General features: G+C 47.7%; 1 protein-coding gene across 6 annotated transcripts in view; it reads right to left on the bottom strand.

Annotated features, from left to right (window-relative positions):
- The window catches only part of ATP10B (ATPase phospholipid transporting 10B (putative)), a 353,427-nt gene that overhangs the window by 53,757 nt on the left and 285,093 nt on the right, over positions 1-14,577 (bottom strand). For 4 of the 6 annotated variants that reach the window (XM_051843574.2, XM_051843575.2, XM_051843576.2 and 1 more), the window contains 5 exons: positions 12,142-12,248; positions 8,763-8,894; positions 6,725-6,852; positions 4,527-4,779; positions 2,772-3,010 (listed from right to left, as the gene is read on the bottom strand). In XM_051843574.2, coding sequence (XP_051699534.2) covers positions 2,772-3,010; positions 4,527-4,779; positions 6,725-6,852; positions 8,763-8,894; positions 12,142-12,248 — 859 coding nt within the window. The remainder of the gene's footprint in view (positions 1-2,771; positions 3,011-4,526; positions 4,780-6,724; positions 6,853-8,762; positions 8,895-12,141; positions 12,249-14,577) is intronic. The other 2 variants (XM_070075801.1, XM_070075802.1) reach the window with 1 other exon arrangement.

Raw genomic sequence — 14,577 nt, forward strand, 5'->3', positions numbered from 1 at the left:
ATCTGTCTGAGGAGGACAGCTTCCCTACAGAAAGATCATTTAAAATCTCTGCAAGTTATCTGTGTCTAAAACACAGGGTTTTAGGGCTGGTGCTGTGACATAGTAGGCTAAGCCTCCACCTGTGGCAACAGCACCCAATATGGGTGCTGATTCAAGTCCCTGCTGCTCCCCTTCCCATCCAGATCTCTGCTTATGGCCTGGGAGAGCAGCAGAAGATGGCCCAAGTGCTTGGGCTCCTGCACCCGCGTGGGAGACCCTGAAGAAGCTCCTGGCTTCCTATTGGCCCTGCTCCGGCTGTTGCGGCCATTTGAGGAGCAAACCAGTGGATGGTGGATGGAGGACCTCTCTTTCTCTTTCTCTCCCCCTCCAGCTCTGCCTCTCAAATAAATAGTTAAAATCTTTAAAGACAACAACAACAACAACAACAATAAGGTTAAGAATTAAATCCTCCAAATAAAGCCCAACCAGAACAATCATCATCTTGATGACGGGGAGCTGAGACTCCCAGTTCAGGAAGCTGACCACAGTCACAGAGCCGATTCACAGCAGCGCTGAGACCCCGCCTGTGCCTAATATGTAGCTGGAAGGAATCTTGCCGTTCAGCACAACCTTGTAGTTTGACTCATAGGACAGCCTGGGGAGAATTGTGAGGGATAAAAAGAGGCTTAATGTGTTCTTTAAGGTTTCTCAGCAAATGAGTAGCAGAGCTGAAACCAGAACCAGCATTTCCTGGCCCTCGGTACAATGTCCTCCCAGACTACTCTCCAAGGATACTTTTGTCCCATTAACCCCACACTTTTAAGTGACCTGATTATACAGAAGTACATGGCTCATAAAGAGAACACGTCATCATCCCCACCTGCCAGGCAGCGAGAATTGCATCTTATTCTATGTGTCAATTTCCTTATTGCTCCAGAGTGAACACAGTAAATGCTTGCCTTTGCACCTGGCAGCCTGGGCACAACAATGAGTCCAGGATCTGGAGACAGCCTGGGGTGTGTGTCTCTCTCCCAGTGACCATCAGCTACAGGGCCTGCAGCAAAGTTCCATCGCCTGGCTCGGGGCTGCAGTTTTTCTGGGCTACTCAGATTTGTCAGGCTGAGCAAGGGGCAGTTTTGGGTACCCAGCTGAGATCCACACAGGAAAGCTTCCTTTTTTCTCTCCCTTGTGCTGTGGGGAAGAAATTCTCAGGCATGTGGGATGCTCATGATATTTGGAATTGGAAGATGCCAAGAGACACATAAAATCTAATGTCTAAAAATAATTAATTTTATTTTATTTTACAAGTATTTAAGTACAGAGCTAGGAAAGAAGCCTTACATTAAGAAAGAGCAGGATTAAATTAGAGAAAGAGTTGGCAAATTTGTGTGTCCTGTTGTTATATCACTTGGGAAAATCCAACAGGAAAGAAAACCTACAAAATTTCTTCCCAAAGGCATTTATGGATGGTTTCTCTTGTATGTTTATGAGGATTCTGCATCTTTACACCTTGTTATAGTTTTATCTTTGCTGATGTTGTACTTCTGTGTGGGACAATAACTTAACAGAGTTAACTTTGTGCTCACCCAAAGTTAAATGAGTAACAACTCAGAACAGACTTGTGGTCAGAAAACACTGTCCTGGGTTATGAATACCAGAGAGCAAATGAAAATACTTTTTATATAAGATTTAAAAAGCCTAGAATCTACAAAGGTATGTACTATGATTACAAAAAACAGTTAAATATACATAGCTATGTATGTTTATTTGGGTGGGGGTGATGAAAGACTGAAAGGAAACTGACCGAAAGGAGTTTTTAAAAAAACGTTTTTTTCATTTATTCATTTGAAAGGAAGAGCAACAGAGAAAGAGGGAAAGACATAGGGGTCTTCCAAGTGCTGGATCAATCCCTAAATATTTGCAACAGCCTGGTCTTGGCCAGGTAGAAGCCAGGAGCCAGGAATTCCATCCTGGTCTCACACATAGGTAGCAATGGCCAGAGTACTTGGGTCATCTTTCGCTGCTTTCCCAGGTGCTAACCAGGATGCTGGATCAGAAGGGGAGCAGCCAGGACCTGAACTGGCATTCCAATATGGGATGCCTGCACTGCGAGCAGTGGCTTACCCTTCTATGCTGTAACACCCAGGCCCTCCCTCTACCCCCATAAAATCTCTACTTTCCTAACAATGGGATAAGAGTACTTTAGGGGCCATCTGTCTGTATGTGTCCCTTTTTCAAGATGGAGAAGGGAGGCAGTGAGGCATGAGTGTTTGGAACAGCAGTTAAGTGGTTAAGACTCCACTTGGAAAGTCCGCATCCCATTTTGGAGTGCCTCAGTTCCTAGCTCCACTTCCAATTCTAGCTTCCCTAATGATATGCACCTTGGTAGATAGCAGGCTGCTGGCTCTCAGCTTGGTGGTAGGGATCCACAGAACAGGAGGGGGCTCTGAAGGAACGAAGCCTGCATGCCCAGTCTTGGGAGCATTGCCTCTGACTAAAGCCCATTACTGCATAAGGAAATGCCAGTGGGGTGCAGAGAATTTTAAGAGAGAAGCCAGAAATCTATATATTTAAGTAAAATCTCCTGATTACTCAACACCAACCATTTCAAAATAACTGGAATTGTGTATGTTTACCAGGCACATGTGGACACTCCATGTAAGGCCAAGGATTGCCATTTTGACAGCTTTCTAGGGTTTCTCAGTGTTTTCTGTTTCACATCCCAGAGCTCTCTGCCCTGTTTCCCCACCTCAAGACACTTAAAATTCAGAGAGGAAAAGGCAGGGACTTACTATGGGGCTGCTGAAGGCCACAGGAGGCTGTGAGCTTTCACGGCGTCCCACGGACTTCTGTCGGGAATGGCCCTGGATGGGCACCCGGGCACTCTGGCACCTCCTTAGAGGCTGGGCACCTCCTTGGCTTCTCAGTGTTGCTGGACCCTGAGCCCATCTGGCTGGGAAAGACAGGCACTGGTATTGGGTCCATTCTTCACTGTCTGAGTCCAGCTCCTTTGGAGTCTCCAGTCGCTTGGCTGCAAGAAAGGAGTGTTGTTATTGCACCAGCCATACATGGGTTGGGTCATAGCTGCAGAGATCCTAGAATTCAGGGATGGGAGTGAGAACATGGAAAAGCCCACGGTGCTCTGAAAAACGGGCCACTGGGCTACCAATACTGGAGAAAGAGGGTTACAACTGGATCTCACAGGTTCGAATACTGGCTCTGCTGTTTACTGGTTGTATGACTTTGTGTTTGACTTAACTTGTACCTCTATTTCCTCAGTTCAAGGTTTTCAAAAAAGTACCTAACTTGAAAGGTTGTTTTTGAAGATTTAATGATGTGTGGTGTTAAAATGCTTAGCTTGCCCTAGGTAATGGAAGCTGTTACTATTATTAAAAAGAGATCAGAAGCTTCCATGCAAATGGTGATCTCTATGGCAAAGGGGATAGGGCTGCTTATAGTAATTCTTGCTTTTCTTTCTTCATTCCTCCAACCCCAAAGAATGAATGCTGTTGTCTTTGGAATTTCTTTTTATATTTACAAAGTGTGTGTATGGGGGTGGGGTGCAGTGGCTGAGGGAATCGGGTCAGTTTTATAGGCCACATTCAATCCCTAACTGTCCAGGCAGCTTGCAGTTCTAACTTGTAAATCAAACCTTTGCATCAGGGAAAATGCAAGAGATTAATTAGCATGGAAGGTATTTTCTGGATGTGTCAATTCTGGCCACATGCCCAGATCTAGATCTTTCTTGACATGTCAGGGAAAGTGACCTAAGAAACTCATCCTTGACTGTATAACTGGCATGCAATGGGACTCCATTCTGTCTATTCCTGACATTAAAGATCCTGTATTGTAAATGGTACCAAACAAAGATCAACTGGAGGGCTACTAAACTGAAGTTCCGAGGTAAGAAGTGTGGGGAGCAATTCGGACTATACTGTTACTGGAATTAAGATTTATTCTATGCATCTGCTCTCCCACAATATGGCGCTGGGAGAGAAGTAAACAGCTTCCACCCAGCTGCCTCTCACCAACTTGACAAGCTGCAGGAGCTGCTCCTGATTGGAGGAGAGCGGCGTGCTTGGCGTGTGGGCAGCCGAGTTGGGATTGGTGGAGAGGACTATATAGGAGGAGAGAGACGGCATGGTGGTGTGGGTTGGTTGGAGAGTGCGTTGGAGAGTTCACGGGGAAGTTCGTGGGGAAGTTCGTTACTTCGTTCTTTCTCATTTCTCTCTACTCATTCTTGCTTTGGGAGTTTGCTGTTTACTTATTCTTACTTTACTATAGAAAGGACTTGTAAAAAAAGGGAACAACAAGCGCCCGGTCCGGTGCGGCTCCTCCGCGTGCGGAGGAGCAGCAAGAAGAATGCACCAATTTGCCAAAACAAAACAAAAAGCAAACAAAAAACCACACAGAATAAAAGAAGCAAGTTACCAAAATGTCCCACACTCTCTAGGGGAGCCAGGATAATATCTTTTCTTTCCTCTCTCTTAGGAGAACAGGGCATTTGCTTTTAGAAAGAGGGGTAGAGGCCCTTCAAATGCTCATACCGTTTTCCTGGTGACAGTACTCGCTGCCCATGATGGTGCAACGCCGGAACACCATCTTGTTCTCCGTTAGGGTCCCTGTCTTGTCAGAGAAGATGTACTGGATCTGGCCCAGGTCCTCAGTGATGTTGAGGGCTCGACACTGAATGGACATATCTGCCTCTTCATCGTACAGGTCAAGGTCATTGTGCAGAAAGAACACTTGCCCAATCTTCACCAGCTCAATGGATACGTATAAAGAGATAGGGATCAGCACCTGCGGGGAGATGAGTTCAGAATCAGGTGGACCGCCCACCTTAGGATCCTCACCATTGGAGAGCAAATGTATTTAATGCAGAGCAGAGGTCAGTTCACAGGAAGGACTGTTTCTGAGAAAATAAAGATCAACAACTTCATGGCTCCCTTGGAATTCTTTGGGGAGATCTGGAAAGGAGATATGACTTCTTTAACCATAATTAGCACTCACTACTGGGTATTTAATGAGTGAGCTGGAAGCAAGTGGGGGTGGTTTAGCATCTCTGGCCAGAGTCCACTAAACCCCCTCAGATCTCTGTTGCTCCCAAGGACCACCACTCACTTTTCCCCCTCGGACCTACTGTTGATTATTTTCCACTCAATGCTTAGTGTGAAGGGCATTTTAACAGGTTATTATTCACATTTTCTTTTATTTCCACATTCACATCAATTTTTTGAAGCTCCCTCATATTTGTCAAGTATTTGCTGCATATCAGACACTGTTCTCAGTCCTGGAAATGCAAATGAGCAAAGTGAAATCCCTGATCTTGAAGAACTCACATTCCAGTGACAGTCAACAACAAACAAGTATGTATTGAAGGGTGTTAAGTCTCATGACTGCGTAAGAAAGTAAAAAAGGTGGAGAGAGATGGCTGGAAGGAACTCATATAAACCACAACCTTTGAGCGAGACATGAAGACGTGAGGGTCGGAGTGGTGAGGTTATCATGGGAGGAGCCTTCTTGGCAGAGGGAAAGGCCAGGAAAAGGTGGGGCAGGGTGGCCAGACTGGGTGTTAGAGTCAGGGCACAGGCCTTTCACATGAGTGAAGATGGGGAAGAGAGGTAGCAGCACACTTCAGGGACAAAGTCAAGGTCTAGGTCACTTCCAGCCTTGTTGGCCTGGATAAGGACTTTGATTTCACTTTGTGTTCTGTGTGGAAGAAGGCTAGGTTCTGATTCACATTTTGAAAGGATTATTCTTGGCTGGCGCCGCAGCTCACTAGGCTAATCCTCTACCTGTGGCGCCGGCACCCTGGGTTCTAGTCCTGGTTGGGGCGCCAGATTCTGTTCTGATTGCTCCTCTTCCAGTCCAGCTCTCTGCTGTGGCCCGGGAGTGCAGTGGAGGATGGCCCAAGTGCTTGGGCCCTGCACCCGCATGGGAGACCAGGAGGAAGCACCTGGCTCCTGGCTTCAGATAGGTGTAATGTGCTGGCCGTAGCGGCCATTTTGGGGGTGAACCAACGGAAAAAGGAGGACCTTTCTCTTTCTCTAACTCTGCCTGTAAAAAAAAATTAAAAGGATTATTCTGTTGGATGAATGAACAAATGAATTAAAATGGTTCACCCATCAGAGGGCAATGAAATAGCCTCAAATGCAACAAAAATCTAATGCAAGTGGAGTTTCATCACGACAAGATGATGACTTCTCTCATCCTTCCACTGACTGTATTTTCCTATAGAGCATGAAGATGTTCATCATCATCTTGTTATCCATTACTGCCTCACATTTGGTAGGGGTTCTCCATTTGCTTTTTCTCCTATACATAGCCAATTCTGTTCTTTTCCATCTCTATCAAACGCAAAAGCACTGTCCTGTGTTTTCTCTTTCTCACTGCCTGGGGCTTGAGAGTTCTCTGCAGCTCTGTGCTATTTTATCTTTTGCTCCTAAGTCATTAATGCTTTACGTGTTCTCTACTGGCAAAGGGGCAGACATACCTGGGTTACTGCTGTAATCTTACTCTCATGTGGAAAATTGGTAAATTTTTTCCACTTATTATCTGAGAGGCAAGGTCGCCTGCACAAGACAAGGCTGGTCCTGACATCATCCGCCATGCAGCTCCTTTCAAAAGCCCAGAAGAAGGCCATGACTGGCTCCTCCGCTCAGTCTGGGGAGTTCTTCACTGGGACCAGCACTGGCTTTTCTCTGTTTTGTTCACGTGTAGCGGTATTGGCTACAGGTCTTCCTACCTGGAGCAGGATGATCATGGTAAGGAACATGTAGACGCCTCCCACGGCAGGGGAGAGGAAGCTGCCATCGGCATCTGGCACATCGAAAGGAGGGTGCTCTTCAAAGGTCCCATTCCAGAGGCTGTAGCCTAAGGGGAGACAAAGCCAGGCATTAGGCAGGATCTCCACTCAGTCCTCCAGCTGGTCCGCGAAACCACCCGCACCCATTGCTAGAAACGGTGTGCTTTGGAGGGGCCCATTCTTTACTCCATGCAACATGGCTGTATGTGGGCATGCTCACTTCACTCTACGGTGGTCCTTCACATGCCCTTCACTTGCATCCAGCCTGCCATACCCAGGAGATTACCCAGAGCATGACTTACGTTGTGATGCTGGGTTTGAAAAGAGAGAAAGGGACATGCGTCCTTCTCAGTGGTGTGGCGCATCGTGCGTGGCTGGGGAGTCTTGAAAGACCCCGTCCCATGATCGCCATTCTCTTTCCTCTGTAGCTGCCTCTCTCTCTGTTTACCCATTCCTCCTCCCTTTATGAACACTTGTTCATTCTAGGAGGAGTCTAGATTCTTGTCTCCGTTCCTTACCAAATCATGGAGCAGCACACACAAGGACGAATCACACAGGGCCTGAGTGGTGCTAGGCCAGAGCCCGCATTGCCATGAGGGCCGTGGCAGCGGCACGGGATGCAGACTCAACCCTCGTTCCTCACGTGCAAAGGGGAGAACGACACCACTGACCGAAGGGAATGCACGATGAAGTGCATCCAGTACCTGCTCCAGAGCGCTGGAGCCCAGCCTCCCCGTCCACTAGTTAGACACGGGGTCTTCCCGAAGGGGTCATTGTGAGAATAGAACCACCAGATGCACAGCACACTGTCAGCTGCAGGACAGGAACTAGAGGGAATATGAGGCACAAGGAACGCTTCCCTGCCCCACGACACTTCTGCACCCAGGAGGTTGGGCCTGATGTCACCATGTGTGGCAGGAAGAGAGAGACTTAAAGCCATGAGAGCGGGGGAGGGGGAGAGGGAGGGGGAGTTGTTGTTGTTGTTGTTGTAAAAATGTCTTCAGAACTCAGCAAGACACTCCCTTCCAGAACCGCACCCCTCCAGGCCTGTGCTTTCATCGGGCACAGACAGAGTCCTGTGGGGTGTGTGGGCTGTTGTGCTCAGACACAAGAGAATTCTTCCCCTTTCCATTAACTTTCTGCATTTACTTATTATTCCGGGGAATCTGCCAAGCTGTTTTGCCTGTACCTTATCTTGCTGTTACCTTGGAACCATTTAATTTCCTTTCTCTGAAGACGCAATGTGAAGCTCTCAAAGAGCCTTTTCCCTCTGACATAGCCTGAAACACCCGTTCCAAAGCCGAGACAACAGTTCCTGCAGCCTGTCTGGGGGCAGAGGTGGACCATGGGTGGGCCGCTGTGGTGCGGGTGACTGTGTGCTTTGACTGTCTGCTTCTTTCTTTCCCCAGGAGTTCTCCTTTCAGCCACAAACCCAGGACTGCAGGGCCCCACTAGGAGCTGAAGAGACAAGGACTAGTTTCTCTCCTTAAAGTTCCCAGGGGGAGCCAGAGCTGCCCATACCTTGACTTTAACCCCAGTGAAACTGACTTTGGACTTTGAACCTGCAAGGCTGTCACAGAATAAATGTGTGTTGTTTTGAACCTGAAGTGTGGGTTTTTAGACGGCAGCAGCAGTGGGAAGCTAACAAAGTAAGTGCGTGCTGCCTCCCTCAGCGCCGCCGACTGCATTACTGGTTTTGTTTACAGGTTGCTAGTCAGGGAGGAGAGGTCCCGGGACTGATTCATGCTGCAGTCCTCTGGGCTTCTGGGAGTATTTCTCAAGCACACACAGTGTGGGTGATATCCATGCTATTTAAAGACTTCATTTGTATTTTCATTTCATTGGCATCTTCTTAAGTAGGCAGGATAGCCCCAGTTTGTAGAAGAGCAAAGTGAAGCTCAGGGAATGAACGCAATTTAGCCCTTCCCCCAACCCCCATACAAGATGGTTCTGTTGTTCTTTCCAGAATATTCCATACCTACAGCTCCAACAAGGCACATGAGGATGAGAAAGCCGATGCAGAAGAAGATGTCTGTGTTGATGCGCCGCTCAATCTTGCTTCGCTTGTACCGCGGGCCGCTGTTGTTGAGCAGGGCTTTTGTCTCATGGCCTTTGAGAGAAAATGAGGACATGAGTCCCTTGGCCCCAGACTCTACCCTTGGCTCTTCTCGCAGGAGCTTAAGATAGAAGTGAGGCTTCCTTCTCTAACGTGCACCTGCCTCGGGGAGGCTGTGGGAACAGCTTGGGGGCGGGGCTGGCCTGCGTCAGCACTAGCTACCCTGGCCGCGCCAGTACACAAAGGGAAACCTTCATTATAGGTGGCCACAGGCCTGCAAGTGTATGAGGACATGTTTCTGGCTAAGGAGAGCACGTGGTCTTTAGGAAGGAACACCCTTCTGATTTGCACAGAGGTGCTGTTCTGGCTGGTGGTAGATACACGGGGAAGACAGAGGATTCACGCAAGCAAACCAACAGGTATAGTTATTAGTAAGTGCCATAAAATAAATAATAAACACATGGGCTAAGGTAGATGAGAGGTAGAGTTAGAGCACATAGCCAGGGAAAGTTGCTCAGTGGAGGTAACATTTAAAAGAGGTCTGAAGGGAGAAAGGAGAGATTTAGGGAGGGGGAACTGTATGTGCAAAAGCCCTGGGGTAGGATAGTACTTGGTGTCTGCCATTTCCATCCTTGTGTCATTGGTTGTGCTCAAGGCACTGGTGTTGCCTGTGCAAGTGTAGCAGGGACCAAAGTTTCCTACCCAGCACTAGCTCTACTCCTATGCTGGCATTCTGCGTAAAATTTTGTTCCAAGAAAGGATGGCAAAGGTCGAAAGCTACCAATCTCTTCTTGTCAGCAACTTTATCCGTCAGGGAAACTGAGGACCAGTGATTGGAAGGGACCTACCCAACCGCAAAGAATAAATTAACATCAGAGCTACAGGGGGAAGCCAAGGCCACAGGGCTAAGAACTGAGAGTCAAGCAGAGACATTTTCTTCAGACACAGTCTCTCCCTTGGGGCTGCTGTATTTTAATTATCATGCTGTACAGCCAAATTAAAAAATGCCAGCTACATATTTTCCCCTACAAAAATAAAGAAAACCAATACATCAGCTCCAGAAGCAAAGGGCTTTAATGCTGATTAGCTGGTTGCCTTGTGGATTTAAAGTAGCAACAAAACAGTGGGAGTGAACAAACTCTAGGCTTATTAAATTAGACTCAAGTCAGTACAGTTGATAGGGGCTCCTGCAGCCTGACGAGTGTGCGCCAGCTATGCTGATGGCATAGCAGGCTTCCTGCCTGCCTCGAGCTCACCCCATACAGGGCCCATCCTGGGCCCATCCCCTCTACCCACTTGCCCCCTGCCTTCTGGGATTCCTCTGCTCTCTAGCAACAGTTGAGTTCAACAGGGAGCAGGATGATTCTACGTGGGCTGTAGAACCAGACAGAGCTCACCTCTGCAGATACTTGACCTTGGGTCACATAGAGTTCATCTCAGGAAAAATACAACCTTGGATGAATGAATCCAGCCTCCTTGGTAAAATGGGAGCTAACGGTTGTGTGTACGTTTGGGTGTGGGGGAGTGGGTCGATATACATCAAGTATATATTGTGTACCCTGGTACACAATAGGGGCTCAGAAGTGTTTGAAGTGGGGAGCCCAGAGCTGCACAGTGCGTTTCTTCCTTCTGGAAAGCCCCTCAAGGGCTTTTTGGGCCTTTGATACTGCGTCCTCCTTTATGGCCACGGATAATATCAATGGAGAGAAGCTAACTAACTCTGGACTGACTGTTCTCAAGCAGGGGTGATTGCTACTTTTCCGGGGACACCTGGCAGTGTTGTGAGAATTTTTTGGCTTCGTCAGCCTGGAGGTGGGGCAGATGCATCTGGCGGTTCGAGGCCTGGGATGCTGCTAAGCATCCTGCAGGACTGCCCCTGCCACAAGAAAACCCTTTGCTTCAGGGCTGAGCAGTCCTGCTCCGGCTAATACCCCTTCAACACTCAGGGTCATTTTATCCTTTTTTTATTCTTCGGGAAAATTAATTCATTTCAAGTTCTTTTCACGGATGCTCTTAGTGGAACAGTATCACCCCATGATGTGGGGACTATTCAGGCCTTTGGCACTAAACATTTAACTAGCTTGCTCAGGGACACACAGGAGTGTGTTTCACCTCCAGGCAGCTGGTCTACCCAGAGCCACCATTCACGTTAGCATGCTCTCCAAATTTGTCCCCTCTTTATGCGCTCCTGTAGTTCAGGGTTTTTGTTATCTACTCAGGCAGAGAAGCCAAACTCTAAATGCACGTGGGTTATTTTTTTCCTTTGGGGGACAGACTGCTGGGAATCCCATATGTAGGATGTCGGCCAGATGGCACTGGATTCCATTGCTAAAGACCCGGGAAAGAAGTTACCTGAACTGACAAACACAACCCCCTTTCCCAAATTAGGAAAAGCTAGCTAGATTGTGGAGTATTTATAACACGTCTTGCTTGTCTCTGATAATCCTAAGATGTGAATTAGGATAGCCAGATATTTAAGTGCCTCTGTTATATTCACCAAAAATAGAGTTCTATTTAGACCAAAACCAACTAAACCAAACCAAAAATATCCCCAAGTGTGGCAGTGAACAGCAGACGAGAAAGAAGCCTCTTCTGGAGTCTTCCAGTGAGGTAGATGCTCCAGGGAGACCACGGAAGGTGCCTGGAGTGACTCAGGGAACAGCCAGTGTTACTGAGCACCCGAGCTGACGGCTCGGTCATGCAGTGGCCCTGCGAGATTTTACATTTTGTTGTGAGAAAGCTACTGTCCCCTTTTTTACATTGGGGACAGAATCAAAGTAGAAAGGGGACATAGACCCTTATATCTGGACGTAGAAATGAATAAATAACAAAACCAGGAGCTAAAACCCATTGAGCCCTCACTTTCCTGGAGACACTGCTGGGTGCCTTTCATATGTTAATGCTGTTTGATCCTCAAAAATGCTCCGTGAGACACTTACAGATATTCTTCCCATTGTACCGGTGAGGAAATGCAGGCACACAAGGTCAAGTTGCTTGGTAAGGCTAATCCAGAGGTTCAACAGGACACTCCTCAGGCTGCCTTTTGTCAGGGTCTCCAACCCCCTGGGGGGATGCATGCGAATCCCTCTCCTGTCTGGTTCAGAGGCTTGAGCTACACGCGGACACTCGAGCTGCTGTGATCCGCAGCCTCCTCTGTCTAGATGACGCGTGGGAAGTCACAGGACTCCAGCCCTTTGCTCTGTTCTGAGTCCGCCCTGGCTGAAGGGAGGTTCCGGGGAGGGCGTGGAGGAGGAAGGAAGAAGGGCAGTTGGGACGGAAGACACCGCTAAGGGACAATGACCTGCGTAGATGACGATGCCAACAGCCACCTCTGTGTTTCTGATGGTGCAGCCTCGAAGCAGAAGACTCTCACTGCCAAAGCCAGTCCTGGTTTGGTCGGGGTGCTCCCTGGGGAGGATGAAGGGAAGACAGGGGCTGGTTGGTGGCTCTGGTTGATGTCACAGAAGCAGAAGTGGTGAACAGACTATCTTTTTCAGAAGAGCAAGAGTAACTGGGAATCAAATCTCCTTCATGTTCAAGTGTATCTTTTTATTGGCTGGTTTATTAGAAGGCAACTGTCCACCCTGAGGAAATCATCATCTACCCCCCACAAAAGACAGAACTCTGACCCCAAACCCACACTCCAGTTAGTTTTAGGGCAAGTGTAGGGGAACTGGCTTCTTTCCCTGCAAGGATGGGGTCCCTGTAGGCAGCATTCGCGTGCCCATTCTCACCCAGCTGTTAGGGACCAGCACTGCAAAGCTAAGTTCCTAGTAGACACCAGATACTCCTGATTTTTGCTTCACAAGACAGGTGATGGAGGGGAGGAGATGAGGGCAAAAAGGGCAGCCAGGGTGCTTCTGTATTACCGTGCACTTGTTCAGGCTGCTGCAAAAACAAACAGACCTCACAGGAGGTGGGCTGGGGCCCTTTGCCCAGTTTCGGAGGCAGCTTCTTAGACTGTAAGTTCTCTCTTCTTCCAGCCTTGGGGAGCACTGTGGTTTTCCACCTCATGTCACAGACTTCTGAGTTCCAATGACTCTGGTTACTACCTGGGGTCGGGCCCTTCTTCTTTTTTTCAATCAGCAACTTTAATTATAAAAATCTTTCATGTTCTCAAAAACTTCACTTTGAAAATTTATTTATTTATTGAAAAAGAGAGTGACAGAGTGAGGGAGAGACAGAAAATGAAATCTTCCTTCCACTAGTTGCCTTCCCAATCTGTAATAGCTAGGGCTGCACCAGGTCCAAGCTAGGAGCCATAAACTCCATCCAGGTGTTCCACAAAGGTGGCAGGAACCCAAGGACATGGGCAATTATCTGCTGCATCCCAGGCATATTAGCAGGGAGCTGAATCAGTGTGGTGGAGTAGGTGGGACTTGAGCTGGAGCTTGGGTTGTCATCATCCCACACAGTGGATAACCCATGGCACCACAGCACCTGCTCCATTTTGCCTTTATTCTATCTGATACCTTTGCCTTGGTATTTTCAGCAAGTTTAAATACAATTTCCTGAAAACATTGGGAACAACAGAAAAATAAGAATCTGAATCCTTCGAGTGTTTTCTCCTTGCTTCATTTCTCTAGCTCTAGTACAAAGTGTTTCATGTGTTGACTTACTGAATCTTCATGGCGACTTTAAAACATGTGATACTGTCATACCCACTTTATATATGGGAAAACCAAGGCTACTTCATAGCATTAGTAATTTGCAGAATGGGGGTTCAAACCTAGGGATTCCAGCCCCAGAGTGAGCTGCCTCTCACTGTGTCTTTGAATGCTACTGGTTCCTTACTATGTTTATAAACTACATGTCCTGACAGTTTACTTGAGTCTTAGCTATGAGGCCTCAGCAGGGTGATTATCCTCACTTGTAAAGAAAGCTGAAGCTCAGATTTGCCCAAGCTCACACACCTAGTAACTGGGACATTCTGGAACACGGGAATCCAGGTCGGTGACACCAACGCTACTGTGTCTTTCAGCACCTGAGCGTTCCTGAAGTCCCGCCCTCTGAATCACTGATGCTGGATCAAGCAGCCATTCCCATTTTGAACTCTGGGGAGCCTGTGAGCTGGGAATCCTCATTTCGAGCTGGTGTATTTCTCACCACGCTTTCTAACACAGAGGTGGCTATGGTAGGTAATGCTCAGTAGTTAGAACACAATGAAAAATTTTACGAGGACTTTCTCTCGTAGGCAGTACTGGTTTTCTACAGGGCCAGTGACAGAAACTTCCTTTTGAAATAAATTTAAGAAAGGAAGTAAGATGATTAGCAATGTAATGGATGAAAATAATGAGTAGGCTAGAAATCAAAAGGTGTTGCAGGGACTGGCAAATAGGATTCACCACTGCACTCTCCTTTATCAAGCAGGGGATGGTGTGTTTGGGGCTAACGTATCTGCCAAGTGTCACAGTCAGTACCTTGTGGTGTAAGGATTGTTTTTAGGATGCTCTGAGATGGTAACCTACAATGGAGGCTTCCACTTCTCCCAGTTTCCATGGGAGATGGGAGAGAAGGATGAGCTGTCTCTTAGCTCCCATCCCATTCAGTGCTCTTGTTTGCAAGGATGCTCTGACTCCAGTCTTGGCACTAGTGACATTCAGGGTGGCTAAGTCTCTGTTGTGGGGGGTGTTTTGTCTGTTGGAGGATGCTGAGTGCGCAGTAGCATCCCTGCCCTCCATTCAGGAGATGTTGGCAGCACTCCTCTCCTGTTGGGACACTGCCCAATGTCCCATGT

Source organism: Oryctolagus cuniculus, chromosome 6 (assembly GCF_964237555.1).
Source record: "Oryctolagus cuniculus chromosome 6, mOryCun1.1, whole genome shotgun sequence".
Lineage (NCBI taxonomy): Eukaryota > Metazoa > Chordata > Mammalia > Lagomorpha > Leporidae > Oryctolagus > Oryctolagus cuniculus.